This window comes from Ursus americanus, chromosome 26 (assembly GCF_024610735.1).
Source record: "Ursus americanus isolate L20-20 chromosome 26, mUrsAme1.1.p, whole genome shotgun sequence".
Lineage (NCBI taxonomy): Eukaryota > Metazoa > Chordata > Mammalia > Carnivora > Ursidae > Ursus > Ursus americanus.
The window spans coordinates 44,183,918-44,210,364 of record NC_142152.1 but is presented as its reverse complement, the minus strand read 5'-3'; the positions used below and the strand labels follow the sequence as shown (position 1 = coordinate 44,210,364).

Sequence of the window (26,447 nt, the reverse complement as noted above, 5' to 3'; positions counted from 1 at the left end):
AGAAAATGCTGTTTCCGGTGCCCGGCCCTGGTCTCTGGATCCCCACCTCGGCCTGGGGACCCCAAAAGCTGGGTGACTCAGACGGAGCAGCTCAGGAAGGGGGTCAGAGAGGGAATGGGGTTTGAATCCCAGCCCTGCATAAAGCACGTCCTGCCGTCTGTCCGTCACTGCTCTGGCCCCGCTCACCTGCAAGTCTGGGCCCTGCAGAACCAGCGGGCAGAGGGCAGGTCCCCCGCTGTCCTGAAGACGTGTCCCTCCAACTCCCTGAGGCCCCCTCGCCCCAGGACCCTCGAGGGCAGCGTGCCCAGTGAGCTCAGGAGCCATTTTAACAACTGATGTGTCTTTTATTCACAAATAAAAGCTGTAGCAAGATGTTATCTACACGTTTGTACAAAGGTCTGGACGCCCCTAGAAAATGCACAAGGGTCAGAAAACAGCCCACTGTGGCGGGAACACACATATGTCGGCAGGCTCACCCCCGGTCTGCATTTGGCAAGAAGTGCCGCCCAAGGACACCCGCCCTGCCCAGGGCACCCACCAGAAAGAGCCCGGCCTGAGGGATACCTTCCATAGAAAACCATAAAAACATAGATCATTTGTCTCCAAATTCCCACTGCAAATACTGCATTTATAGGCAAAATGATATAAAAATATGAACCTAACAGAACCTTTACAAAACTCTTACCCACCCCCCCATTTTGTGTGTGTGTTTGTTTTGTTTTTTGCTTGTGGTTTTGGTAAGAATTCCTGCCGTAGAAGAAGGCGCCTGGTGGGCGCTGCCCTCCCCATGTCCTCAGGACAGAGCAGGTCCCGGGGGAAGGGAGGTCGGCCATCCCTGCCCGGAGGACCCCCCCTTGCGATCTGCAGTGAGGACAACGGGCAGATGGGGGTCTGGAGACCACCAGGCCCGGCTCTGCCAAGAGGAAACAGCTATAAAGGAAAAATAATCCTGCATCCTGACCCACGGGCCGGCTGGGCCCAGAGTGGTCCTGCTACATGAGACTGCTTGGCTGGGAAGAGGCCCCGGCCTGGCACCTGGACAGCCCCTGCCGCCACCGAGGCCACAGCCCGAGCACACCGTCTGCTGGTGTCTTGAGTCCTTAGCACCAAACGCAAAAAGAGAGAAGTCCGATTCAAGATTAAAGGCACTTGCGTTGCTGTCTGGGTGGTGACCGTCTCGTCTCCGGAACACTCACTCACTCCCTCCGTCCACTCCGCCTGGCCAGCCCCTCCCGCACGCTCCTCGCCTCGGAGCCCCCCACGCCGGTCCTGCACGGGACCCTCTGCACCCTCATCCCTCCAACCCCCGCCACGTCCTCGCTCCATCCCACGTCCCCTCCCCGCGCCCTTGTGCCCAGCCTCAGACGTCCACCTCCTGCAGCCCCGGCACCGCAGCGGGGGCGGCGACGCTGATGTCAAAGCAGGTGACCATCATGACATGGGCCTTGCACAAGTTCACGCACTGCTCCAAGGCGGCCGTGGCATGCTCCAGAGCCGCCAAGTACTCAGCCGACTCAGGCTCCAGCTCCGGGTCCACCTCGACTGGGGAGGGACAGCAGGCAGCAGGTCAGGGGCCGAGGGAATGCTTCTCTCCCCTCCCAGCGCCTGGGTCCCTGTCTGAGCCAAGGTGAAGGAGGGCGACTGGAGCTCTCGAGGGAAGTGACTGGGTTGGGGTGCAGAGCAGGGAAGGAGACCCAGGGCAGAGGGCAGAGATGAGGGTCCTACAAGCCTTGTCTCCCCCAGATGGGGACCCTCACTGCACCTCCCAGCAGAGGCGGGTGGGGGCTCACCCTGCTCCAGCCAGCAGGGTGGGGGACTCACACTGCTCCAGCCAGCGGCCAGGTTCCACCATCAGCCGGCCCTGGGTCTCCGCCAGCTCCCCGCAGAGGTGCTCGTGCTTGGCCTGCACCTCCCGAAGCCGCTGCTGCCTGCGCTCGGCCAGCCGCAGCTTGGCACTGGCGCACACCAGACCCTGGCGGGCAAGGGGCGGGCAAGGGTGCTCAGCACGGAGGACAAGCTACTCCCAGGGTCTCCCAGCATCCCAGGCCTCGGCCATGGCCACTTCCTCCAGCCTCCAGGCCCGAGCAAACGTACAGTAGGGCCTCAAAAGCAGGCAGGGGTCAGACCCGGGCCCCCCACAGCTGAGGCTCCACCAGGCGCTCTCAGAGCAGCCTGCCAGTGTCTGCCTGGACCCCGGGCCCGGGACGAAGGGGCACAGCTATGGGACACCCTCCATCGGGTGCAACTCCACGGGACAACAGTGGTGACCTCGGGACCCCCTCCGACTGCGCACTCTGCCCAAGGTGGGCATCGGTGGTCACCATGGGTTCAGGGCTGGGGAGGGCTGGCTCCTACCTTCTCTGCATCCTGGGAGGGCTGAGGGCAAGAGGGGAAGGGAAGGTCAGCTGGCTGCTGGGCCACACCCCCAGGGGCCCACCCTGCCATCCCAGGATTTCTCCCCACCAGCACCCCAAGGCCCCCAGAACCGGCCGGCCCTGACCTCAGCCGGGTCCTCCCTCGGGGGCGGGCGGTGCCGCTGCAGGCGCTCCACGTCATCGATCTCATACACCTTGATCTCAAAGGGCTCCTTCAGGGAGCCAGCCAGGGGCGGAGGCAAGTCCACCCACTGCCCAGGGAGGCTGGGCTTGCGGCCCAGGGCAGCAGCATCGGGCATGGGGGCCGGGATCAGCCGTCTCCGCTGTAGACCTGGGGCAGACAGCCGGGGCGTGGGGTGAGCAGAGACTGGGGCCCAGTCCCAGGCCCTGGCACCTGGCCGGGGGCTGAGAGCAGGGAGAGCACAGAGGCCCGTCCAGAAGCCCGCAGCCCTTAGGAGTCACCTGCCGCCTGGACGGCTGCTCCGGCAGCCCCATACAGCAGCAAGCTCTTGGCCAGCGCTCCCCTAGAAACAGCCTTCAACACCCTAGTCACACTGAGGCCCCGCTCAGCACTCCCTACTCTGGCTGCCCTCCAGGACCAAGTCCAGAGCCAGGCCACCAGGCGCCCCACCCACGTCTCCCAGCACATCCCTCCCTGCCCCCACCCCAGCTGGTGGCCACTTGCTCCGCCACACCCAGAGCAAGCAGCTGGCCCAGCCCACTGGGTCCCCCCCCATACTGGCTGGGGGGCTCCCAGGCAGCTGGGCCCGAGCCCAGGGGAGCACCAGGCTGGGAGCCCCAAGCCCGAGGCCTCCCCTGACGCCCTGCACCCCATTGGGGTGACCCACGCACACACCGGCCCTCACCATCCCGCTCCAATGCAGACGGCCCCAGCCTCAGGGAGACTGCGGGGTCAGAAGAGGGTGCACCAGGGATCGTGCCCTCACCCACCTGTGGCCCTCTTCTTGGGGGACCTGAGGCTGCGGGAGCGGGCGCCCGGGGAGGCGGCCCCGCTGTCGCTCATGGAGTCGGGGGCGGAGGAGGCGCTGCCGGTGGCCTCGCTGTCGCGCAGCACGCTCTCGTAGCCGCTGCTGCCACCGCTGTGGTAGAACAGGGCCGTGCGGCCCATGGCGGGCGGGAGCTCGCCGCTCAGCACGCTGCTGTTGTCACTGCCGTGGCCGCTGCTGCAGCGCTGGGGCCGCCGCGGGGCCGTCACCTTGCTGTAGGGGGAGGGCAGCGCTGGGCCGGCCGGCCGCTCCTCCCCCACGTTCACGCCGCTGTCACTGCCACTGTCCGAGTCCGCTGAGCCCCAGGAGGGGCCGCCTCTGCCAGGGGCTCCGCTGGCTGCCAGCTCATTGACGCGGCTATGGGCGGCCCGGAGCGCCTGCTTGGTGCCCATGATGGTGCCCCGGCTGGCCTTGGCCCCGACGCCGGGCATGGCCCGCGGGGCCGCCCTGGGAGCCATCACAGGGCCGCCAGGGGTCCTGCCCACCGCCGGGGTCAGTGGCTTCACCGGAGCACCCAGAGCCCTTGACCCGCCAGCTGTTAGGCTGCGGCCCTTGCCCCCGCCAGCTGGGGGCTTTGGAGTCCCCACGCTTTTGGCGGGGCTGCCCCTACAGGCAGGAGCGGGCCCAGGCACGGGGCTGGTGGAAGGTACACCCAACCTGGGCACGGCCCGGGCTGGCCTCCCAGGAGCCTCCCTGGCCTTGCCACTGCCGTGCACCAGGCCTTCACACCGCTCCAGAGAGCCATGGATGCCGGGACGGTACGCTGCTTCTGCCTTGCCAGTCCGGGCCTTCAGGCTGGATGTGGCCCTGGGGACGGAGTGGTCAGCCCGGCTACTGGGCCTGGTCTCCTCCTCCCCTCGGGGGAGGGCAGCAGCCCCAGCCCGGGTCAGGCCCCCGGCCTGGGGAGCGGCCAGGGCCGGGCTGCTCTTGTGTTCCAGGCTGGACTTGCGCACTGGAGGGGCTGGGGGGGCCGCTCCACCAGGCCTCGGGAAGAGGCCTCCCTTGGGAGCCATATTCTTCTTGCTGCCAGGAGCAGCCTTTGGGTTACCCAGGCAGGCCGCCGCATCGGCCAGGGCGTCCCTGCAGGATGCGGCAGGCGTGGTCACACCCAGCGTGGTGGCCCCCCTCCGCAGCAGCGGGATCTGAGCCACAGCCTCTGGCCTGTGGGCCGCCCTGGCTGCCATCTCACAACCGTCCACCACCCTCCGGGCACAAGCCAGCACTGGGGCTGGGCTGGGGGCCCTGCTGGCAGAGGCCACCTGGAGTGGGCCACATTCATCAGCCCGGAGCAGCCAGGGGTCCTCGAATAGGCCTCCGGGTCCAGGTGGGCTCGGGGCCAGGCGAGCGCAGCCTACACGACTGGCCGCTGAGGAAGTCCTCGGTTTCCGGGGAAGGCTGGAGTGGATAGTCTGTGCTGGGGCTGCCCCCCACAGGGACGCAGCTGGCGACTCCCTGCCAGGTCGGGCGGGGGCTGCTGCAGCCACGTCCCCAGGACGAGGACTCCGGGCCAGACCAGGACTATCCGGTCTGCCGTGCTCCGGGAACCGACAGCTGCCCTCGTCTGGGGAGCCACCCAGGACCGGGGGGCCCAGGGGGTCGGGCCCTGCCGGCGAGTCTGGGCTGGCCCGGAAGGGAGGCTGTGGTGCGGGGCTGTGGTGGTCGTCCGTGCAGACGCTGACCTCACTGAGCCAGGAGCTGATGGAGGAGCCGTGGCTGCCCCCAGCCCAGGCTGCTCCCTCTGAGGGCCCGCCAGGGGCCTGCGCAGTGTACGCATCGAACTCGTCGTTGATGCTGCTGATGATGCTCACCGGCCTCGACCCCGAGGCCAGGGCCTGCAGAGAGCAGTTGCTGCCGAAGCTGGCCAGGCTGGCGGGGCGGCCGGAGCCAGCAAGCCCGTCCAGGGACAGCTCCTCCACCACCGTGAACACCAGCTCATCCTCACCGTTCAGCTCCACGGGCTGCTGTAGGGTCACCGTGGTGGTCAGCAGGCCCCGCTCCAGACGACGGCCTCGTGCAGAGGGGCGGGGGCAGCCGGCCTGCCCACTCATGCCCACGGGGGGCGTCCGTACCACGCCATCGGCGCTCCCTCCCCCGGGGTCCTCTGGCGCTCTGCCGGCTTCCAGCTGCCGGGGAGGCGGGGGGGCCGGGCTGGGCAGTGGCCTCCTGCCTCCGCCCCCTGCGGCCTTGTCTGGCACGAGCAGCTCGGGCCGGGTGCTGCCACCCTCCCTCTGGTCAGCACCGGCCTTAGAGGGCTCCAGGGCACCCCGGTAGGTGTCCGGGGCGGGGCTGCTTCGAGGCGTGCTGGCAGCCAGCGGAGAGTCCACAGCCTTCCTGGGGGCGGCGGCCTCAGGCGGGGAGAGCTTCCTGCCCCCGCAGGCCGAGGGGGCCTGGGCTCCGCTGGTGACACCCAGGGCTCCTGAGGGGCTCTCGCTGCCATCGATGCCCTCCAGCCGCTCCTGCAGCTCCGCGAAGGTGCTGCAACGGAAGTGGTCAGCGTCCCTCGGACCCTCGGAGGGCCGGCGGCGGCTGAGCGCGGGGATGATGGGCACAAAGTCAGGCGGGCCCTCGTTGTCGGTGAGCTCGCGGTCGGACAGCGCGGCCCCTCCCGGCCCCACATAGATGACTGTGTCACAGGACTGCTCGCTGCTGGAGGAATAGTCAGGGTCTCCGGGCGAGCTGGGGGCCAGGCGGCCAGGGTCCGGGGCCACAGAGCGGGGGTGGAAGGGTCGCAGGTGTGGGGGGCGGCGGGCGCAGCCTTCCTCGCAGGAGCTGTCCCCGCCCGAGGAGCTGGACGCGTACTGGGGGCAGAGGAGGCCCGCGTGAGCGGCCGCCTTACCCACCGCTTCATCCCCCACGTCCCAGTAACACACGCCACAGCCCAGGGAAGGACACGATGGCGGCATCCAGCCCCCCCACCATGCCACCAAGGCAGCAATGGCACCAAAGGGCTCAGGCACCCAGCATGCCCGGACCCGCTCCGGAGTTTCAAGGAAACAGCATTAAGCCGAATCACGGCGAGGCAAGAACTCACACCCACAGCCACACCGCACGTAACTGCAAAGCCAGGATTCAGACCCAGTTCGTCTGACCCCAGGGCACCCCCAATTCCACCCTCCTGCCCCCCGAGGGCTGCCCGGGAAGTGCCCTGCTGGTTGGCGGCAGGGCGCCCGGCTCAGGAGGGGCACCAGCCATGGGGACCACAGGCCTGCACCCTGACCAGGTGCACAGAGGCTGGCAACCACAACCCCCTTGGGAGTAGCTCCAGCTCTGCCAGAGGCGCCCGGTGATGTGGGGCGCAGCGCCCTGCCTTGTCCAGGGGCACACAGGGAGTCCACCAGGGACGGGCAGCAGGCCCTCAGCATGCCAGGCAGGGGCTCTGAGGACACGAGACCCTGAGGATCCAAGGGCAGGAGACAGAACCAACCTTGACCTTCTTCCTGCGCAGGCGCTGGATGCGGGCAGCCAGCTGCACGGTGCTGAGTGTTTCGGCGTGGAGAGCGGGCGCATCCGAGACGTGGGCAATCATGGTGGTCCGGCAGCTGGGGGTGGCCAGGGACTCACGCAGCAGCATGGTGAGCCTGTGCTCCCTGGGGGCGAGGGTTGCTCAGAGGCTGAGGGCCTGGGGAGGGGATGTTGGTGGGAGGCTGGGCGTAGGGTGCTCCAGGGAGAGAGGGAGGGAGGGAGGGAGGGAGGCAGTCCTCTCCCCAGGACAGGGTCAAGCCTGGAGCCCAGGTTCAGCTCTGGCATCCGGCCCTTGGGGCCAGGAACCCCCACGAGCCCTCGGGCAGCGAGGCCCAGCAGGTGAGAAGGACAGAGACCCACGGAGCTCAGGGGTCCAGGCACACTGGATGTGCCCGCCATGCCCTTGGCTGGCTCCCCAGGGGCCACCCCTGCCACTGCCCACCACGGAGCCCACCACTCACCTGTAGGGCACATGCTTGGCTCCACTGACCAGGGCCAAGATGACACTGCCCAAGGCCAACAGAGGCAGACAGGAGGATCCCCCGGGGGCTTCCCCGCCACGGCTGGGTGCCCCCTCACAGCCGCCCAGGTCGATGAGATGCAGGCGGCTGCGGCCTCCGGACACTGAAAGCACAGGGCAGGCAGGTGGCGGTGCGGCCCCGGGGCACCGGGAACCAGCGGACCGCGCCAGGCACCACGGGGGGGGGGGGGGTGGCGAGCCGACACCTACTTCCACCCCGGCCGCACTTCTCCACGCGGTACTGGTAGACATGCAGTGTGAAGAGCAGGTGCGAGCTGCAGCCAGGCCGGCGGGCGCTGCGGGCCGCCAGTGCCGCGTCCAGGTACAAGGCTGCCTTCTCTGCCGTGGGCGCCCGAAGCTCGCTCTGGTTTGGCAGCTGGGGACGGGCAGAGGGGAGGGCGGAGCACAAGCTGTGGCCCAGGGCTGCCTCCCGGAGGCCACCCTCGCCGCCCCCCAAGACCCACAGTCCTGCCCCCACCCCGGTCCGTGGCCACGGGTCCGGTGGCCTACCTGCGCCCCACACGCCGGGTCCTCCCTCAGGTACATGCCCGGGGACTGGGCATCCTGGAGGCTGCCGGCAGCCACCTCAGCCAGCAGGTCCCGCGGGCTCTCGTCGGGGCCGCACACCTCTGCGGCTGACACGCGCACTGAGAAGCGGGTGCCCGTCCTCTCCTTGCGCTCCTCAATAAGCCTGAAGAGCCAGGAAATGGCGCAGGGCACAACGCCCAGGCTCTGGGGCGAGCTGTCCTTCCCAATCATGGTGTAGGACTTGCCTGGGGGGCATGTGGGCGTGTCAGGGCCCCACACTCAGCCTGACACGCCCTCAGAGCCCAGCCTCGCCAGGTGGCCTCCAGGGTCCTGCCCTCCCAGGTCCTGCCCGGGGCCCTCAGGGCCAACCACTGCAACCAAGGGGCCTCCTCCGGTCCAATGCCCCTGTCTCCCAGGACTGCAGGCGCTTCCTCTCCACATGCCCCCCTCCCCAGCCCTGGGCCCACCCATTGCCCGTATGGGATAACCCATATCCCCCTTCCCGCCGGCAAAATGAGGCCCAGGCTGCAGAAGAAGGGCTGATGGGGGATGCTTACCAAGGCTCGTGTGGCCGAAGGAAAAAATGCAGCCGTCAGCCCCACTGACCACCGACTGGAGCACATCAGCCACTGTCCCCGAGCAGACCTCAGCCTGGGAGAGCGGCACAGAGCAGCAGGCAGGTGCCAGGGTCAAGGGGCTGACACCCAGCTTCCCACCACGCCGGTCTGTCCCCATCACATGCAGGCTGGCAGTACACAAGGTGGCCAGGCTGGCACACAGGCCCTGGGACACGGAGCTCTCCGCGCGCACAAGACACACAGTGTGAGGCAGCCGGGCGCACAGCTCACCCTGCCCTCGCGGAGGCAGCCCGGGACACAGACCACACTGCACCCCAGACGCTCACACACACCCAGCAAACAGCAAACCCTGCTCACGAAGCTTCCACGCAGCCCCTGAAAACCCAGCACCTCCCTGGGAAGCAGCCTGGCAACTAGGCCGGGAGGGGGGTAGGAGACCCCCAGGGCTGGGCCAAGGAGGAGGGTAACGCACCACAGGCCGGGCCTGGGCCACTGCGCCTGGCCCTTGCCTCCTCCTTTTCCTCACTGGGCACCAGCAGCAAGCACAGGCCTGGCCCCAGCCCCTGGGGTGCCCGCCACCCTCACCTGCTCCGAGTCCTGGGGGAAGACCGCATCGAAGGCAAACATCTTGGGAGCCGCGGCAGAGGCTCGTCGGGGGCCTGAGCTGCCTGGGGGCCCGGCGGCCGGGTCGTACAGGGTCACCTGCTTCTTGCGTGGGTCCACCTTCAGGAAGGACGTGGACTCGGCCGAGGGCTGCACCCCCTGCGCCGGCCAGATCCTCAGCATGACCTTCACCTGGGGGAGGAGGGCGGGAGCGGGCATCTGAGCAGCCGCCCGCCCAGCGGCCGCTAATTACAAGGCAGGGGGAACTCGCGCGAGTTGAGACAGCGGGCCAGGCCTCGGCACGGGGATCCCCACCGCAGGAATGTGGATGCCTGCACCCCACTCCGGCCGGAGCGGATCCCATATGAGATCAGCCAGGCAGGCAGAAAGCAAGGCTCATGGAGAGGGGATGCTAGACTGGCACGGGACAGTCAGCAGAGAAGGAGTAGGGGCCAGGACGGAGAGCAAGAGGGTATGGGAGGAGGGGGGAGCTTACAAGAGCGGGTGCGGGAACACAGGGTGGGGACAGATGGTGGGGCACAGAAGGGGGAAAAGGCCAGAGAGGGGCAACAGTCTCCAGGTACCCCGGCGAACAGAGGGACGGAAATGGGGAGGGCACCCAAGGGCATCCCACCTGCCCTTGATTTGGGGTTCCTCCATACCCTCCACTGACTCCAAGGCAGAGCCGGAAGCTAAGCGAGCCCAGGCTGGAGGCACAGAGACTTTGGGACCAGAATCAACCCCCCCGCCCCCAGCACGGCTCTGCCAGCTTCCCTGGGTGGCACGGCCGTCCCAGCTGCCCTCCTCCCAGGTCCACTTCGGCTTAAGGAGGGAGGAAACATACGGACAGGTCGACTGTGTCACCAGGTCATACAGCCTAAGAGTGGGTCTCCTCAAATCCCAAATCCCAAACCGAGGGCAGACGGAGAAGGGAAGACAGAGGGGCAAGCAGAACAGGCCGCAGACACAGCCCCCCACCCCTGGAAGGAAGGCGCAGCCCTCACACCCTGCCAACAGGACCCCTTCTCGGAGGGCTCCCCTGCAGTATGGGCTGCCTCAAAGCCCAGCCTTCCCTGCACTCCCGTCTCCCGACCTCAGCCGGCCTGGCTCAGGAAGCTGCAAGTGCAGGTCCCAGGAAGGTCGCTGGGGATGCGGGTTGGGGCGGGCGTGGCGAGGATTCCCTCCCAGCTGCCAGAGGGCAGCTCCAGCCCCCAGGTCAGTCCAGCCTCTGCCTCTTCCAAGGAGTCCCTCCTGCCAGCTCCCCAGGCCAGTCAGGAGCCCTGAGCACGTCTGCCTGTGTCGGCCTGCACTGGGGCCAGAGCAACAAAGGCACAAAAGGGGGACAGCCTAGGGGAGAAGCTGCAGGACCAGGGCTCTGACCCCATAGCCACCTGGGAAGCCAAACTCAAACCCCAGGTACTGGCAGGGTTCCGGACCAGCAGAAGGACACACTGGGACGGAAGAGGACATGGTAAGTAATCCTCCCTGAGGGAAAGCTCAACTTCACCCAGAGGTGCTGGAGACACTGAGGCCTGGCCAGGGGGGCACAGGTGGGTCTTAGCTTGGGGGCCCTGGCAGTGGGCCAAGCAGCCTCTGCTCCCGTGTGACCCCAAAACACAAAAACAGACACAGAAGTGTGCCCCCCATCCTCCTCCCCCCACCCCCATGCTGATGCTGGGCTCCACAGAAGACCAGCAACCCCACCCTCGAGGGAACCGAGGCTCAGCGGGGAGGGGGGCCGGGACCTAGACCCAAGAGCCCAGAGCAAACTGCACTGCAGACACCCCAAAACCCGCATGGAGAAGAAACAGCCCAAACTGCGTCTCTGGCGTGGCCCTGGGGGGCCTCCTGGGGGGGCACCAGACTGTGCTTTCTGCTGAAGGACACCACCTTCCGCTCCCCAATGAAATCTTCGATTTCTCCACTACAGCATAAATCAAATTACCAGACTCATTTCAGAGCCAATATTTTTCACGGATTTAATTGTAAGTGACAGATACATAACGCCGGCAAAATTGGTTTACTGTAGGTAGTTCGCACGAGGCCCATCTTCACGTGGCAAATTGACATGCAAAATCGCTCCAGGAAGGAGGGTACGTTCTCAGGGGAGAAGCATAAAGAAACACTTTTCTGCTGCACTCCCCGAACCTGGGCTCCGTCAGGCGAGAATCGATTCTTTTATTCCCCGATGACACGAACAAAACTATTTCATTTCCAAATGCTGCTGCCAAGCAGACGAAAACGTGCACTTCCCGGTAATTTCTGGCAATTTTTTTTCAGCGTGAACTCCCGGCCACTTCAGGAGCCGAATGTTGTGCGGATTGGAGGGGATTCGTGGGGGGGCTGAGGCCGGCTCTTGCAGGCAGGAAATGCCCCAGGGGTATGGAGTCAGCCACATGAATCCCCACGCAGGGACCACCAGCCTGCGGGGAGGGGACGGGGCAGCCCAGGCAGGCCATCGCCGGGTCCTCGCTGAACGCACAGGCCATTGTCTGCAAGGATCCTGTCATTCCAGCCAAGAAATGACAGGGTCTTTGCACCAGACAAGGGCGCTGAGTCTCTCCCCCAAATGTTCAGATATTACAAAGCCTTGCTGAATAGCTGCCAGGTAGGGAAAAAACACGTTTTGCATAAAAAAGGGCTTAGACTCCTAAGAGGTGGCCCAGGCGGCGAGGGGGAGGGGTGCTGTTCAGCACCCACAGAAAGGATGTCTGTTTTAACACCGCGAGATGACGAACTACCTTGAGCAGCACATTAACGTCAGGAACCGAGTGTGGTCTGACTTCTTTTCTGTGACAACATGAAACGCCTTTCAGGAGGTATTTCTGACTGTGACATTCGTGCAAATAACATCCAGGGAACCAGGGAGGGGGCACGGGGGGGGGGGCAGTGAGTGGACTGGTGGCCAAGGGCTCCCTGTGCTGAGGGACTAAGGCGGGGGAGGGGAGGAGTCTAGTCTACCGCGGAGACCAGGGAGGAGCCCCCAGCCCCAGTACGTGGGTGGACACCAGGCGCCCGGGGGAGGTGGTGGAGGCTTGCCGGTGCCCCAGGAACACGGCACAGCCCACCCTCACCCACCCCTGCTTTCAGACAGAGAAGCCCAGCCGGTACAGACAGGCCAAGTGAGCAGGCCAAGGTCAGAGCCAGGCCCAGAGCAGTGGGAGCCCCCTCCCCCGCAGCCACTCTGCCCTGTCCCATTGAGCGTGCCGGCCACGGCCCTGGCACTTCCACAGCCACAGGCGGGCAGGGCTGAGATTCCTGCTCTAGCAAGCTCCCAGGGACACCGACGCAATGAGGCTTGGCCAGCGCTGCCAGCTCTCGGTCTTGTGAGGGCATGGGGGTGACAGGGTGAGGGGAGGCTTCCAGACGGAGCAGCCTGGCAGAATCACCATGAGACTGGGGGCCGTGGCTCAGGCCTGGGGTAGGGTACCCTCTGCAGACCCCGTCACCAGGAGCCCAAGACCCTTGAGGCATGTCCCAGGCGGGGTGAGGCAGGCTGAGCCCGGGAGAGCCCGGAACCCAGCCAACCACCTCTGCGGGGGGAGCTCTGGGCTCTGGAGAGGCTGGGCCCAGTGCCTGGGCCCACTGGCTGGAGGGTGCCAGGGTGTGGGGGGTCCACCCCAATCCCAGAAACCCTCAGGGAGGTACCTGGGAGTGGCCAGCGGGAGCAGTGCAGGCAGAAAGTCAGCAAAATGCTCAGGGCACAAACTCAGTCCAATCCTCACCCCCAGAACTGTGTGACTGTGCCTCAGTGTCCCCAGCCTCGGTGGGCACAAAGAGCCCACCTCGCTAATGTGCTCACACAGATCCCACACACGCAGGACCCTGGGTAAGGCCAGGGTGCAGTTATGAGCAAAGCAGACGGAGCCCGGACAGAAACCCATTCTCGGCAGAAGGCCACGGGAGCCAGGGGTCAGAGCCAAGGGCCAGTCAGCCTGTTCAAGGCAAGGCCCTTCCCCCCTCTAGGCCTCAGTTTCCCCACTGGAACCAGCTGATCACACATTGGCCTGGAGGGGTCCCATCCCTGCCCTGAAGTCCTACCTCAGGGCAGCATGCCAACAGACACAAGGTATGGGGGTCCCTGGGGGTCAGACCCCAACCCCTCGTCCCAGAAAGCCCTGGCTGTCCCACCCCACTGAGACCAGCACGTGCCCCTGGGACCCCCACCCATTTCCTGAAGCCCCACCACAGTCTCTGAGGCTCCTGTTACCACCCTGAGCTGCCAAGATGGGCCTGGGCATCAGTCTCCCTGTCTGCACCCCACCTTGTCCAACCTGGGAGAAGGACGCAGGATCCCTCCATCTCCTGCACCCCCTCCCAGCACCTCGTCAGCCACCCCTGGCTTCATCCCACCCACCGGTCCCCGGGGTCCCCTCCACATCAAGGGTGGGCCTACCTTTCCGACACTGCCGGGGTTGTCCTTAACCTTGGAGGCGGCCCTGAGCAGGCAGGGGGGTGTAGGGGGTGGCCACAGCTGCAGGACCCCGCTGAAGTCCGTGGGGTAGGGGGAGGCACTGCGGGCAGCAGGGGCCGGAGGCGGATGAGGTTTCTTGCGCTTAGAGGCCAGGCTGAGCTTCTGGGCAGCCCTGAGGAGGGGAGGAGAGGGGGCAGGTGGGGCACTCGGCGCTGTCCTGGTCTCCTGCCCTGCCCCAGTCGGCCCCACAGCCCAGTAGGGGCCCCAGGGCTGGGGCTGCCATGTCCCGTCCCTGCCAGGCCAGGCGACAGACACCCCTCCCCTCACCCTGCACTGAGTGCGCCTTCTGCCCACCAAGCTCCATCTGCCCTGGGTCCCCAGCCCTGCAGCTGCTGGGGGGCGGGGGGCGGGCTGGAGCCTGCTGGGCTCAGCCACTCATAGGCTGGGTGACCCGGGCATGGTGACTCAGTCTCCCTGTCGCTCGCATGGGCTCACACGACCAGCACAGGCCCTTGTGTGCAGCCCCGAGGCGCTGAAGCGTTCAAGGTACCCAGGGCAGTGCCAGCAGACAGGCAGCGCAGTAAAGCCCGGCGTTCCCATGGTCACCGCGGCCCCCAGACACCGCCGCACCGCCCTCCCCTCCACGCCCGCCCCCCCCCCCCCCGCGCCCTGCCCGGGGCCTCTGATCCTACCAGAAATGCTGCCCCTGCTGCCTCAGCCCCCAGGCCACTCAGCCAGGGAGGCACCTCCAGCAAAGCTCCACCGTCCCTACCCGGTCACCAGCAGCCTCAGCCTGGTGCTGGCGCCCTGCGGGATGTGGCCCCACCGGCCCCGCAGCACCCCCAGGGAGCCTACAGTCTGCCCCTGACCCCGGGGTCTTCACCCACCCTGGAGAGGCTTCTGGCACACAGGTGAGAGCCACTGTCCCAGACTCTCAGGGCACCCTCCTACACACATGTGCCAACGCACGCACTCTGCGGGCCCACCATGCCCCCCAGCCTGGGTTCCCACTGACCCTCCTGCCAGGCTCTCCCCACAGAGGCTCCCGCAGCCATCCGGCACATTTTCCCACAGCACCAAGAGAGAGTCGGCCCGGGATCAGAGCCGCCACCCTCCACCGCAGGGCCCCCCCACACCTCCAGCACAGGTGACACCAGGTGACTGACAGAGAGGTCATCGGTGACACTAGGTCCACGTACGCACTCCACACCCACTGCCCAGATGGCCTGGCCTCAGTCACCCCCATCAGGCAGGTGGGGGCCCCCCATGAGAAGGGGGTGTGCTGGGATGTGACCTGAGCCCGCCTGCACCCCCCTTCCGCACCCTGCGGGGCCCGCCCCCCTCCTCCCAGAGCCCCACCTCCAAAGGACACCCACAGAAGGGCCTGCCCACACGGGACAGCCCGGCCCTCAGCCAGCCTGCCACTCCCGCCAGCGTTTTGCTTAACCCCACTCATCTTTAATACAAGTTGTCTTTTAAGAGACCCCGGGGACGGCTTTCCTCCTAGTGAGGTGTCATGGCGGGAAATAAAAGTAATCTACGACGCGTGGCGGATCCTTAATAGTGTGGTGGCCCGTGGGGCTGGCGTGCGCCCAGGCGGGGCGGGGGAGGGGCTGGGGGGGTCTGGAGAGCGGAGCCCACAGGCTGCCCAGGAGGAACCCAAGCAACTGGGGGCTCAGGGAGCCCTGAGCCAGGGCGCTTGGTTTCTCGGACCACAGGCAACATGAGCCTGATTCCTGCCTGAGCCCACGTATTCGTAACCTCAAAACTCCCTGCGAGAAGACCCTCGTGCCCCTGCTGCCTGAGAATCACACAGCAGACCGGGGGCAGAAGGGAGGCTGAGAACATCGTCTGAGAGCAGGATGAGGAGTGGGGGCAAGTGGGGGGGGGGGGCAAGAGCAACTCTAAGAAGGCCAGGGCATGGCCACAACCCAAACTGCAGTGTGGCCGACTCTGGTGGCAGTGGGGGCTGGGCAGGGGGCTGTGGGAGTCTGGGGCTCTTCCGCCCTGCCCGCCGCCCAGCCTTGGACACCTGTCCTGGACCCCAACCACCCCAGACTAAGCCTCGGCTTCCTGCCAACAGCCCCATGGGAAGGAGCTACAGTCCTGACCCGGAGAACGAGCCCTGGCAGGCAGCCCCGCCCCACCTGCCTGGCACTGCCCCCAGGGCCAGGACGGCCAGGAGGGTGGAGCTCCGCAGGTGTGAGCGGCGGGGCTGCGGAAGAGGGCAGGCAGGGCCTGGGGACCTAGGCAGAGCCCATGAAGGTCAAGGAGGCCCTGGGGATTCACTTTCTTATCTATAAATATAGGTGCCATGGTGCCTGTTCCCAGGATTTGGGGAAAGGGCAGCACCAGCATGCGTGGGAGGGCACTGGCCAGGCCTTCAAGTTAATGGGACAGGTCGGCAGAGGGCCATGGCCAAGGCATGCCCTCCCCCCCTGACAGCCAGCTCCCTGCCCCTCCCTAGGTCAGGCAGGTCAGCCTGCACCCCTGCAGCTGTGGGGGGCAAGGCATCCTGAACCCACACACCCAAGCCTCCAGGGGATGCGGAGGCTGAGAAGGGCCCGTGGCTGATGGGTAAGGCGCTGGGGGAGGCCTGAGCGACTTTGGTCAGAACCTCCAGTTTGCAGAGGCCACGACCGGAGGGCAGCGCTTGGCCTGGTGGGTCACACGGGAGGCCACGGACGGCTCTGCCCCCTCCGTGACCCTCTCACGAGCCAGGGGTCCGCAGCACCAACCTCAGCGCACCTGGGTCAGGGCTCTAGCAGCACAGCACGGGGAGGTGTCCTTTCCCACTGGACACGTTCCGGTCACGCCTGGACAGAGGCTGGGCCTGGCACTTTCTGAGGTCCCGCAGCCCTGGGAGTCTCCACCCTGTGGTCTGACCTAACTCAGGGCAGCCCCTCCTCCCTCGCCAGCCCTGTGGTCAGCCCCCGAGGGGCTGGGAGCTGAGGAGCTGTGCCCTGGCCCACCCAGCCCTCCAGGTTCTGCTTTTACAGGCTCAGCCCACCAGGCATGACTCAAAGGCATGTCGCGGCATTAACAAGGGCCCAGGACGGGCACTCTCTCCTTTGATGAAATCCAGGCCCCTGTTAACTACTCGTACAAACCCAGCAGCTGCACCTCAGTCCATAGGCCTGGCGGGGGGGGCGGGGTGCTCTGGGGGCCGGACTGGCCCTCGAGCCTCAAGGGCTGCAGCCTTTGGAGGCACGGACCTGGTTTCTGACCAGTGAAGGCACAGAGAGTTGGGGGGGGGGGTTGTTCTGGGCCTCACAGAGCACCACACCCAGGACCAGGAAGGCCCACTGCACTGTTGGAGGTGGGGGCCCAGGGTGGGACCCGCAGGGGTGAGGAGTAGCAGGAGGCAAGACATGCAGGAACGTGTAGGCAAGCCTGAGTGGCCCGAATCTGAAGCGAAGGCTGGACAAATAGCACCTTCACCACTCAGAAGGTACTCTTCCAGGAAGCCCACCCTGATGGCCCCAAGCTGGGCTTCCGCAGAGCCCCTGCCTCCTGCTACTATGACCAGTCCCTGTCCTGAGACGCAAGTTCATGAGCTGTGTCGGTCCACCAGGCAGGGTCTCCCAAGGGCAGGTGTTTGCCAAGCCCAAGCAACACGGGAAGCTCAGGACGCCCTGACGTGGCTGGGCATGGGCGTGTGAGCGAGCGGGTGGGTGAGTCAGTGGGTCAGTGCGTGAGTGAGTGAGTGCATGGGTGCGCGGGTCGGCCAGTACACGGGGTCAGCGGGTGCACAGGTCGGCAGGTGCAGGGGTCAACGGGTGCCGGGGTCAGCAGGCGCACGGGTCAGTGGGTGCCGGGGTCAGTGGGTGCACGGGTCAGCGGGTGCACAGGTCGGCAGGTGCAGGGGTCAATGGGTGAGCAGGTGCACGGGGTACAGGTCAGCAGGTGCTGGGGTCAGCAGGTGCCGGGGTCAGCAGGTGCATGGGTCAGCGGGTGCCGGGGTCAGCGGGTGCACGGGTCAGCAGGTGCGGAGATGCATGAAGAAGCGAAGGAGCGGGTGAGGGGCTGCACAGGTAAGTGGGTGCACAGGTGGGGGGCGCGCAGGTGAGCAGGTGTGCGGGTGCATGGAGGAGCGGGTGGCAGGTGAGGGGTGCTCAGGTGAGAGAATGAATGAGTGGATGGATGAATGAGTGAGTGGGTGAGCGAATGAATAAGTGAGGGGTGCGCAGATGAGCGGGTGCGTAGGGGAGCGGGTGCGTAGGGGAGCGGGTGCTCAAGGGAGCGGGTGCTCAGGAGATCGGGTGAGGGGGTGCAAGGGTGCGAGAAGGAGCGGGCGCGTGGGTGAGGGGAGTACGGTGAAACAGAGGAGTGGGTGTGCAGGGAGTGAATGGATGAATGAATGAGTGAGTGAGTGGCTGGGGGATGGGCACTTCCAACGCCCCTCAGGGAATACTTTGCCTTTTTACAAAGAAAAAGTGCCCCTTCCAAACAAGAACGCGGTTTCACAGGCAGACGACGAGGCCCTTGCCTATGACAGGGTCTCAGGGCTTTTCGGACACGTGTGGGCATTCGGCGTGGCCAACCCAGGACTTCCTAACTAGCTGGGCTGGGATGAGGCTGGTGGGCCCAGCCATGCCTCACCCACCCTGCATCCAGCCCACGGGGAGCTGCCACCCCCAGGCCCTGAGAGCCCCCAGATCTGTCCACAGGAGGGCCCAGAGGTGCAGGGCTGCCAAGAGGGCCCTAGACCGCTGACACCAGGTCCCCGCAGCCAGATTCCTGACCCCTACTACCATGGCTGGCGTTTTTCGCGTCCCCTGGGAACCTCACCCAGAGGCTGTGAGGCTTCCTCTGCCCCACCTTGTAGGTGAGAGGCAGTCCCCGCAGAGCCCTCCTGCACCAGGCCTCAGCCCTGTGCTCTATGGCCCATCAGCGTCAATGAGGTCCTGGGCACCCAGCCCCCATGCAACCACACATGCAACCAAATCGGGGTGAGCAGCTGAGAGGTCGTGGGAAGGCCTGAGGCTAGGGTCGGCCCGCACAGAGTGCTCTAGGACCAAAGGAGAACCCACACGCCCAACCTCTACCCCATTCTGCCTCCACTTGGCAAATGCCAGGCTCCTACTCAACCCTCCAGGTCCACCTCTGTGGCCCTCAACAGCATGGACAGCACTCTGCTCTGTCCCTTCAGATGCCACTGTGCATCAACACCGTCTCCACAGACACCCATGCCAGCTAGCCAGGGGGCAGGGCACGGGGTGGGCTCCGCTCTGCCCCCCTAGGAGCCTGGCGAGGGGCAGAGGTGGGAGCACGGAATGTACACCCTGCACACGCCTGAGGCCCTCACGGGGCGGCATCTCTCGGGGAGCCTAGATGAGCCCCTCCTCTCTCTGAGCTACAGCCTCCCCCACCACAGCCACACACTAAACAAGAGCGTGGCTGTACGCTGCAGAGCACTCCCATCCCACCCGGTTGTTAGGGGTCCTGCGGCCCCAGCGAGCTCAAGCTCCGGATGGCACCCCCCACCAGACGCCCACCCCCCCAGCTTGGCCAATGACTCTTCTAGAAGCTGCTACGATTCAGGGCCGTCCAACAGGCCGGAAGTAATGGCAGCAGGCAGTGCAGGCCGCCTCCGCCCCATCGGAGAACTTGCCTCCCGCTGTCCCCAGCCCTTGTTTCTATGGTAACTTCCCAAGGTCAGCAGCAGCCTTGCTCCAATGGAGACAAAAGGCAGCCTGCGCCCACTCTGCAGGCCACGGGGTTACTAATGAGCCAGTGTGGCCCCCGAACTGGGGACCCTGCAGCCGCTTTTCCTTTCCAGAAGGCTGAAGATCCCCCCGCAAGCAAGGCCTGACGGAGCACGGCCACTGCAGACAGCCCTGGAGACGGAGGCGAGCCCAGAAGGGACCTTCCCTGCTGCCCTGGTTTGCCCCTCTCGTGCCCTGCACGGGACTCCTGCGCCGCGGGGCAGGCCCCCACCTGCCCCACAGCCAGACTGCTCACCCGCCCATCACACACGCCACCACTCACTCCCCACCACTCACTCCCCAGGCAAATCCACAGCCCGTGCCCGATAAGGCGCCCGGCTCCCGCCGCAGCCGCGGCATGATTCATGGACAGGCTTATCAGTGCCCGCCAGGGCTGCTAATGGGACAGTGACCCGCGGCTGGGCCTGCCATTACCGTTCATTACCACCATTATATCCTGTAATCCACAGCACTCCACGCAGGATGAAAGCTCGGCCTCCTGTCTGCAGAACCCGAGCGCCCTGCCGGGAGGGGCGAAGACAACAGACGGCTCCCCAGGGGCCGCGGGCGGAGACGACACCCCAGCTCCCACACCACTTCCCACCCCCGCACCTGCCAGGCCTGGGCTACACCAGCCCACATCCCCCGGACCTGGGGCCTGGCATCCTGAGGACATGGAGGGACCAAACCCGGGGCTCCAGTCATATCCACGCGCCAGAGCTCGGGCCGGGACAGGACCGTGGCTCCTGGCTGACAGTGGGGCTGGCTCTAGCGACGGGAAATGTGCCGGCAGCCACCGCCCCCGCCCCAGGGATTCTGCCCTCCCGGACACTGTCCCTAGCTCACCCCAATGTCCTCCATCACCCCAGGACACTCCCTCAAGCCCCGTTCCACCCCCACGCTACCCGAAAAGCCTGCAGCAGCCCGCTGTCCGTGGCCCCAGCCCACACAGGCCCCGCGCAGGCCCCAGGACATCCAGGGCTGAGCCTCCTCAGGCTGGGCCACCACGGACACTAACTCGCTGCACCTCGCCGCAACTCGGAGGAAAGCGTTGTCTGACAGGAGAGTAAACTGAGGCACAGACGGGATGTGTGACTTGCCCACAGTCACACAGCTCAGGAGGGGCAGAGACTCGGTTCGAACCCTGTCGGTGGCAGCATCTCCCCCCTGGGGCAAGAAGCCTCCACTGCCCACGGCTGTTGACACGGTTCCCAGTGGCAGCGGCCCCCCCACTCCCCGTCCGCCCGACTGGGCAGCAGCAAAGCCCCATTCCTGCTGGGAAGGCCCGCGGGCCACAGGGGCCAGTAGCCGAGGTCCCCGCCCGCGGTGCTTGTCCGAGTGGCCCCCAGCCAGACTCAGGTCCCGCCAAGAAGCCCCGGAGGACGTACCTAATGAAGAAGGAGGCTGCCGCAGACGGGCCCGTGGAGCCCCCCGCCGGGGTGCCCGGGGCCGGGGTGACCAGAGCCGTTGTGCAGGCCCCGCTACGGCCCCACGTCTTCGACACGCCGTCAGAGCCCAAGGTGGGGGCGCCATCCCGGACCGTGTCTGCCACTGCCACAGCAGCTACCGCCGCTTCAGCCTGGTGGGAAGGAGGGAGCCCGCGTAAGGAGCAGACACGTGCTGGGGAGGCCGACCTGCGCGCCCCAGAGCCCCAGCATGCTCCCCGGGGCCCCACACTCACGGGACCCTGCCAGCTCAGCACAGCCCACGGAGCACAGACGCCCACCCAGGGCCAGACTTTCCAGCCTCTCCCACATCGAGGTCCAGGAATGTTGTGAGCACCGTGGTCAAGACAGATGGACGGGATCCCCGCACCCCTCAGCCCCAAGTCATCCACCTGGGAGCGCCCCGGGGCATGATCCGAGAAGAAGCCACAGTATTTGTCACCAGCACTGATTGCCCCTTGTATGATAACGTATGATGTTCCTGTCATCTGAAATACTACTCTGGCATTTCCAACTAATTAGCTAAAATAAATTCTGGAACGGGAGACAGCCCCGTAATGAAGCGCCAATGTAACTGAATGATCCCTAAGTCGGCGCCGGCAAATTTGAGATCCAGCCACCGTATATTACGTTTATGTGCCCTTGTCAGGCCCTGGACCCCAAGACCTGGCCCTGGCAGGGGGGAGGGAAGCAGCCTGCCTCAGCCTGGCCACCCTCAGCCCCATCCACTGCCCCAAGGGCCCCGCATCCCCAGCCTCCGAGCTGCCTGGGCACCATACCTCGGCCCCGGGGTGTTGTGGACCAGCGCTGCCTGAGGCAACCCCGGGGCCTGGCCGGGAGGACTGGGATCCTAAAGCTGACTGGACGTGGGCCTGCCTGGTGACCCTGAGGGTGAGGACCCCCGGCCCCAGTCACATTCCGGAGGGCCCGATGTCCTCAGGGTCTCCCAAGTGACACAGCCAGAAGCCGGGGTGGTAGTGTGGCAGGACAAGCCACCACACGCCCCAGGAGGAACGTTCTGAAGGAGGTCCTGCCCCCTCATGGCAGCGCCACTCCTACCATGGTGGAGGGTCTCACCCTGCCCAGCCCGTGGGCAGCACCAGCTTCCAAACCCCTCTCGGGACACAGTAAAGCCATGTCTGCAAAGGAAAGTCACAGAGAGTCCCACACTTTATGCTAGATGGAAGCCACACGCCACCTCCAGGGCTTCAAGGACAGGTCAGTACTAGAGAAGGGTGAACCTGAAACAGCTCAGGCCCTCACCCACCACACCCTGCACCTGCCTCGCCTCCTGCCTAGAGGGCAGGAACTCTTAGGCATCCCTCAGAACCCAGCCCAGCCAGCCCTCTCCTTCTCCAGGCCACTCCCTACACCTGCCCCAGGTGCCCCATCCTGGCCTCCCCAGCCCGCTGACCCCTCCTCAGCTTCCCTCAGTCTGTCCAGTGCTTCCTGCACCCCACCCCCAGAGTAATGGGGCCACGCTCAGCATCACAGTTTCCCATCCCCCTAGCTGTCAGGAATCAGGAAGACCCTGGGGGTCCTATCACACATACCTGGTCTCCTCCACATCCTTGTGCTAACACCCTGCCTGGCACGTCATAGGTGCTCCATAAATTTGTCTTCCAGGAGCACACAGCCAGGCAGGGACGCAGACACAAGACAGACCAAGCCCACATCTGGGAGGTGACCCCCATGCCTGAGGGAAATGGGGCTGCTGGAACAGGGGGCACCAGCTCACAGGGAACATTCCAGAAAGAGGGTCAGCCAGGCCTAGACCTAGGCAACAAGAACCGTAAGCTGCTCCTTCTCCAGGTGGCTGCGGGAGCTCCAGGCAAATGCATGAGTGACACCAGGCAGCCAGCCCTGAGGACTCCCTGACGGCCTGGACATCTGCCTGTCCTCTCGCTCCTGTCTCACACGCACATGCCACAATCCTCCCTCGCCTCAACATGACTTCCTTTGGCACCACTAAAGGCACGTGCTCCCTGTGAAAGCCCTGACTCAACTGAGCAGAGTGCAGTGGGGAGGAGCTCCAACCTTCCACCGCCTCTATGGTGACCACTGGGACTCGCGCCCCCCAGAGCAGAGCTGGGTTGGGCTAAGCGCCCGTGCTGTCCCGCAGGCAGCAGCCCTGCACCCGCCCTGTGCCCGTCCTGGCTCCATCCAGTCCCCGGGGTGGCTCTGTCATGGGGCACAGGCCCAGCAGCACGGGCCAGGCCCGGTCCCTCTGCTCGGTGAGGCATCCTAGACAGCAGGGGACCAAAGTGGGGGGGATCACAGAGGGGCAGAGCCGCCGCGCATGGCCCTGCACGGCCCCTCCGTCCACTCCCACAGAGCCCAGGCCAGCCCACCGTTACATGCAGCCTGTCCGCCTCCAGCCAGAATGTTCTGGTACCACCCGGCGAGGGCGCAGGCCGCCCGCACTGACCTGTCTCAGGAGTCCCGCACGCGCCTCGGCTCCACCGTCCCACGAGCTGCCGAGACACGGCTCCGGCCATCGGGATGGCCACTGCCGATTCCTGCCAGAAGCAGAACCCAGGCATGCCAAAAGAAGCCGGAGGGGGCAGGAGGGAGGGCAGGGGGAGGGACAACCACAACAGGAGGACAGAAGAGAGGGGGTGGAAGGGAGGGGCAGCCAAACAAAACGAGATGGAGGCACCGGAGCAGCAACGAAAGAGAAGCGTGAAGAGAGGAGAGCGTGAGGCAGGCCGCGCCGTCCCAGGGGCCCCAGCGGAGGTGCCTGACACCAGCCGGCACCACTTGGGGGGCGCCGGGGTTCCGTGGAGCACAGTTTGGGAACCGCCAGACTAACCCTTCTCAGGAACACTCTGGGCATGTGAAGGACAGCGTCCACCTGCCCCTCAGGATGAACACCTCACTGGGGGCCACGTCAAGCCATGGGGTGGGGGCAGCCAAGGGACAGGGGGCTAGAAACAGCCAGGACTAAATCATGCAGACAGTCTCGACCCAGCGCGGGGCATGGGCGGCTCACGGGGTGTGTGCCCAGAACCAGACCCACCTGCCCCAAACGGGCCTCAGGCTAGAGACGTCCTGACCTTCCAAGTGCCCTGTCTCACCCCCCAGCCCCCATCACAGCAGCGGCCTCCCTGTAGCACCACATGGAGGAGGGGCCCCTCGGGTCCAATGCCCATTCCACAGGTGGGTAAACTGAGGCCCAGAGGGAGGGCGCCAGGTCAGAGAGAGGCCAGAACCCTCCACCCCCTGCCACCCCAGCCACATCTCTGAGGAAGGGTGGGCACCTACCCGAGACACCCCCCCCCCCCCCGGGGATCACAGGGACAAGGGGAGGAAAGCAGGCTGGTACAAGGGTCAGGAACACTCCCAAGCTGCGGCCACACAACCTGCTCCCAGGACTCCACCAAAATGACCTCACCTCCTGTTCCACACATCGAAGAAGTGTGCAGCACCTCCTCCAGGAAGCCCTCTGTCCTCCCTATCCAGACAGGGCCTCCACTGCCCCAGCCCCCATGATCCACCAGGAGCCCTCAGCTCTGGGTTCTCGCTGGACTAGGAGCCCCAGGCCCTGGGCAGGATGTGTCTGCAGGACACAGGAAGGTTTACACAGACTCTGCTGGCCTGGGAGCAGCACCATCGACCATTGAGCCCCCGCCCCGGGCGGCCCGGCCCATGCTCCTCCCAGCCGACCATGAAGGCTCATGGTCTCCAGCTGTGAAATGGGTACAAGTGTCCTGTGAACATCTGTCAGCGTGGGGAGACAGGCCACAGCTCACAGCCTGACCAAGCAGAGCGGGCCAGGGCAGAGGAGCTGGGGTGGCCCCGTGGCCATCAGCCGGCATCTCAGGGCAACCAGGGTAGCAACGGGCCAGAGCCTGGCTCCCACGCACACCTCTGTTCTCTACAGTGGCAGAGCTGCCTTGACCTGACAGTAAGGAAAGCATCCACCAGACTGCCCACGGCCAGGTGGGCCCCACAACCAGGAAGCATCACTGGACACTGGGGAGGTGGAATGAGCCAGAAAGGGCCGAGCTCTGTGCTCCCAGATGACAGAGATGGGCTTCAGTTTTGATTACAGCCATGGCTGGCTCTGCAGATGGTCAGGCCCATGACTTGATCCCCTGCAGGACCACGGGGCAGGCTCCCAGCCATAGCACCCAGAATGTTCTGGGCCCTCAGAGCCCGGGGTCCCCCGCCTCCCCCTCCAAAGACCATCCCTGCCACAATCTGCCTTCTCTCCACACACTAGACCAGAGGGCCCTCCTGGCCAGCAGGATCCATGCCTGCTGGAAAGAGTCCGCGCCCCGGGGCCATGGATGGGCTGTCGTGGACACTCACAGCACGTCCTCCAGAAACATTTCCTCACCATGGCTTAACATTCCAGAGCCACTTCTAGCGATCGATGCCCTGGTTCGGGGAAATTACCTCATCTGAATCCTAAAGTTGTATTTATGCTTCTAATAATCTCCCCATTGATCGCCAGAACAGTTGTCTAATTATAAATCCATTCCCCCCACCCCGAACGCAATCAATGTGTGCACATAAAACAGAGAAAGAGCCTTAAATGCCCACGTTTTACAATGTGCTGGCTGCTGGCGGGGCTGCCCAGCAAGAGGCCGGTGACACCCCCCTGGGGCCCAGGGAGGAATAAATCCTGCCGAGGCCGGCCATGCCAACCCCACTCGTTCCCACTGTCATCTCCCGTCCCTCCTGTATCTCCTGGGCACTCTCGGCGCAAAAGCCAACTGCCCTCTCTGCCTGGCACTCGAGACCCTGGCAAGACATGCATTCAGCTCCCTCCCCAGGTAAGGAGCCCCCTGGCTATTGCTAGTAGCCCCCACAGTCCCCACCACACCTCAGTCCCCACCTCATGCTGGGTCCATCATCTCTGACACTTCCCTCTGGGCCCAGCTCAATGCCACCTCCTCCAGGAAGCCAACCAGCTCTCCTGAGCTGCCTCCTCAACTCAGTGCTGCCCCCAGCACATTCCTCTGGGCAGCCCAGCCTCAGGCCAGGAGGCACCAGGCACGCATGGTGGGGGCTGGCCTCCCTCCTCTTGGCCTCACCCCAGGACTTAGTAAAGGAGGAGTCAGAAGCAACAAGATCACATCCAGAGGACATCTTCACACCAACCACAAGCTAGTTCATAACCCAAAGTTCTTCCCTGAGTCCCTATGCACCCCATCCCCAAGGACAGAGTGCCCTCCAGAGGACCGACCCCAGCAATGGGTCACAGGGTCCAGCTCCCGGCAAGGGCAGGATCCCTTCAAAGGCCATGTTGGAGGTGGAGATATTGACCAGCATGGTCTCACTGAACTCAGAGGGGCCAACGAGCCCAGAGGTGGGGACAGGGCAGGGGTCTGTTCTGCTTTGGGATTGTATTTGACCTTGCCCCAGCAGCTGGGGACATTCCCTGTGCCTCCACCCCCACAGCCCCATGGGGCACAGAGCCCATAGGGAAGGAAGGTCTACCCACTGCTCTATTTCAGAGACACTCACTGGGCAAGCTCGTGCAGCCGGCTCTGCGGTGACTGGAGAACAGGCCAAGCAAAACTAGCTTTCACAGTCATCCACTGATCTCTGCCCCTGGCTCCGTCGGGTGGGTGATGCAGGCAGCAGCAGGGGCACTTCTCCATATATCCACACACACTAACACAGCCTGGCCCTGGCCCCCAATCCCTCTTCCACCTCCCCTGCTCCCTCCCACAGCCCTATCTCCTGATGCCTCACACCTCCAACGAGGCCTCATGCTTCACACCTCCAGCAAGGCCTCATACTTCACACCTCCAGCGAGGCCTCGTGCTTCACACCTCCAGCGAGGCCTCGTGCTT

The 26,447-nt window shown here is 65.3% G+C and overlaps 1 protein-coding gene across 3 annotated transcripts in view; it reads right to left on the bottom strand.

Moving 5' to 3' along the window:
- Positions 1–329: 329 nt before the first annotated feature.
- Positions 330–26,447, bottom strand: part of KIF26A (kinesin family member 26A) — a 41,458-nt gene continuing 15,340 nt past the window's right edge. The window contains exons 4-16 of one of the 3 annotated variants that reach the window (XM_087856293.1): positions 20,584–20,774; positions 13,470–13,659; positions 9,056–9,265; positions 8,450–8,543; positions 7,875–8,137; positions 7,575–7,740; positions 7,306–7,468; positions 6,807–6,969; positions 3,327–6,180; positions 2,501–2,706; positions 2,356–2,376; positions 1,822–1,972; positions 330–1,542 (exon numbers count right to left, since the gene is read on the bottom strand). In XM_087856293.1, the coding sequence (XP_087712419.1) occupies positions 1,361–1,542; positions 1,822–1,972; positions 2,356–2,376; positions 2,501–2,706; positions 3,327–6,180; positions 6,807–6,969; positions 7,306–7,468; positions 7,575–7,740; positions 7,875–8,137; positions 8,450–8,543; positions 9,056–9,265; positions 13,470–13,659; positions 20,584–20,774 (4,854 nt within the window). In that variant the 3' untranslated portion in view covers positions 330–1,360. Of the gene's footprint in view, positions 1,543–1,790; positions 1,973–2,355; positions 2,377–2,500; positions 2,707–3,326; positions 6,181–6,806; positions 6,970–7,305; positions 7,469–7,574; positions 7,741–7,874; positions 8,138–8,449; positions 8,544–9,055; positions 9,266–13,469; positions 13,660–20,583; positions 20,775–26,447 lie in introns of all 3 variants that reach the window. The other 2 variants (XM_087856294.1, XM_045776196.2) reach the window with 2 other exon arrangements.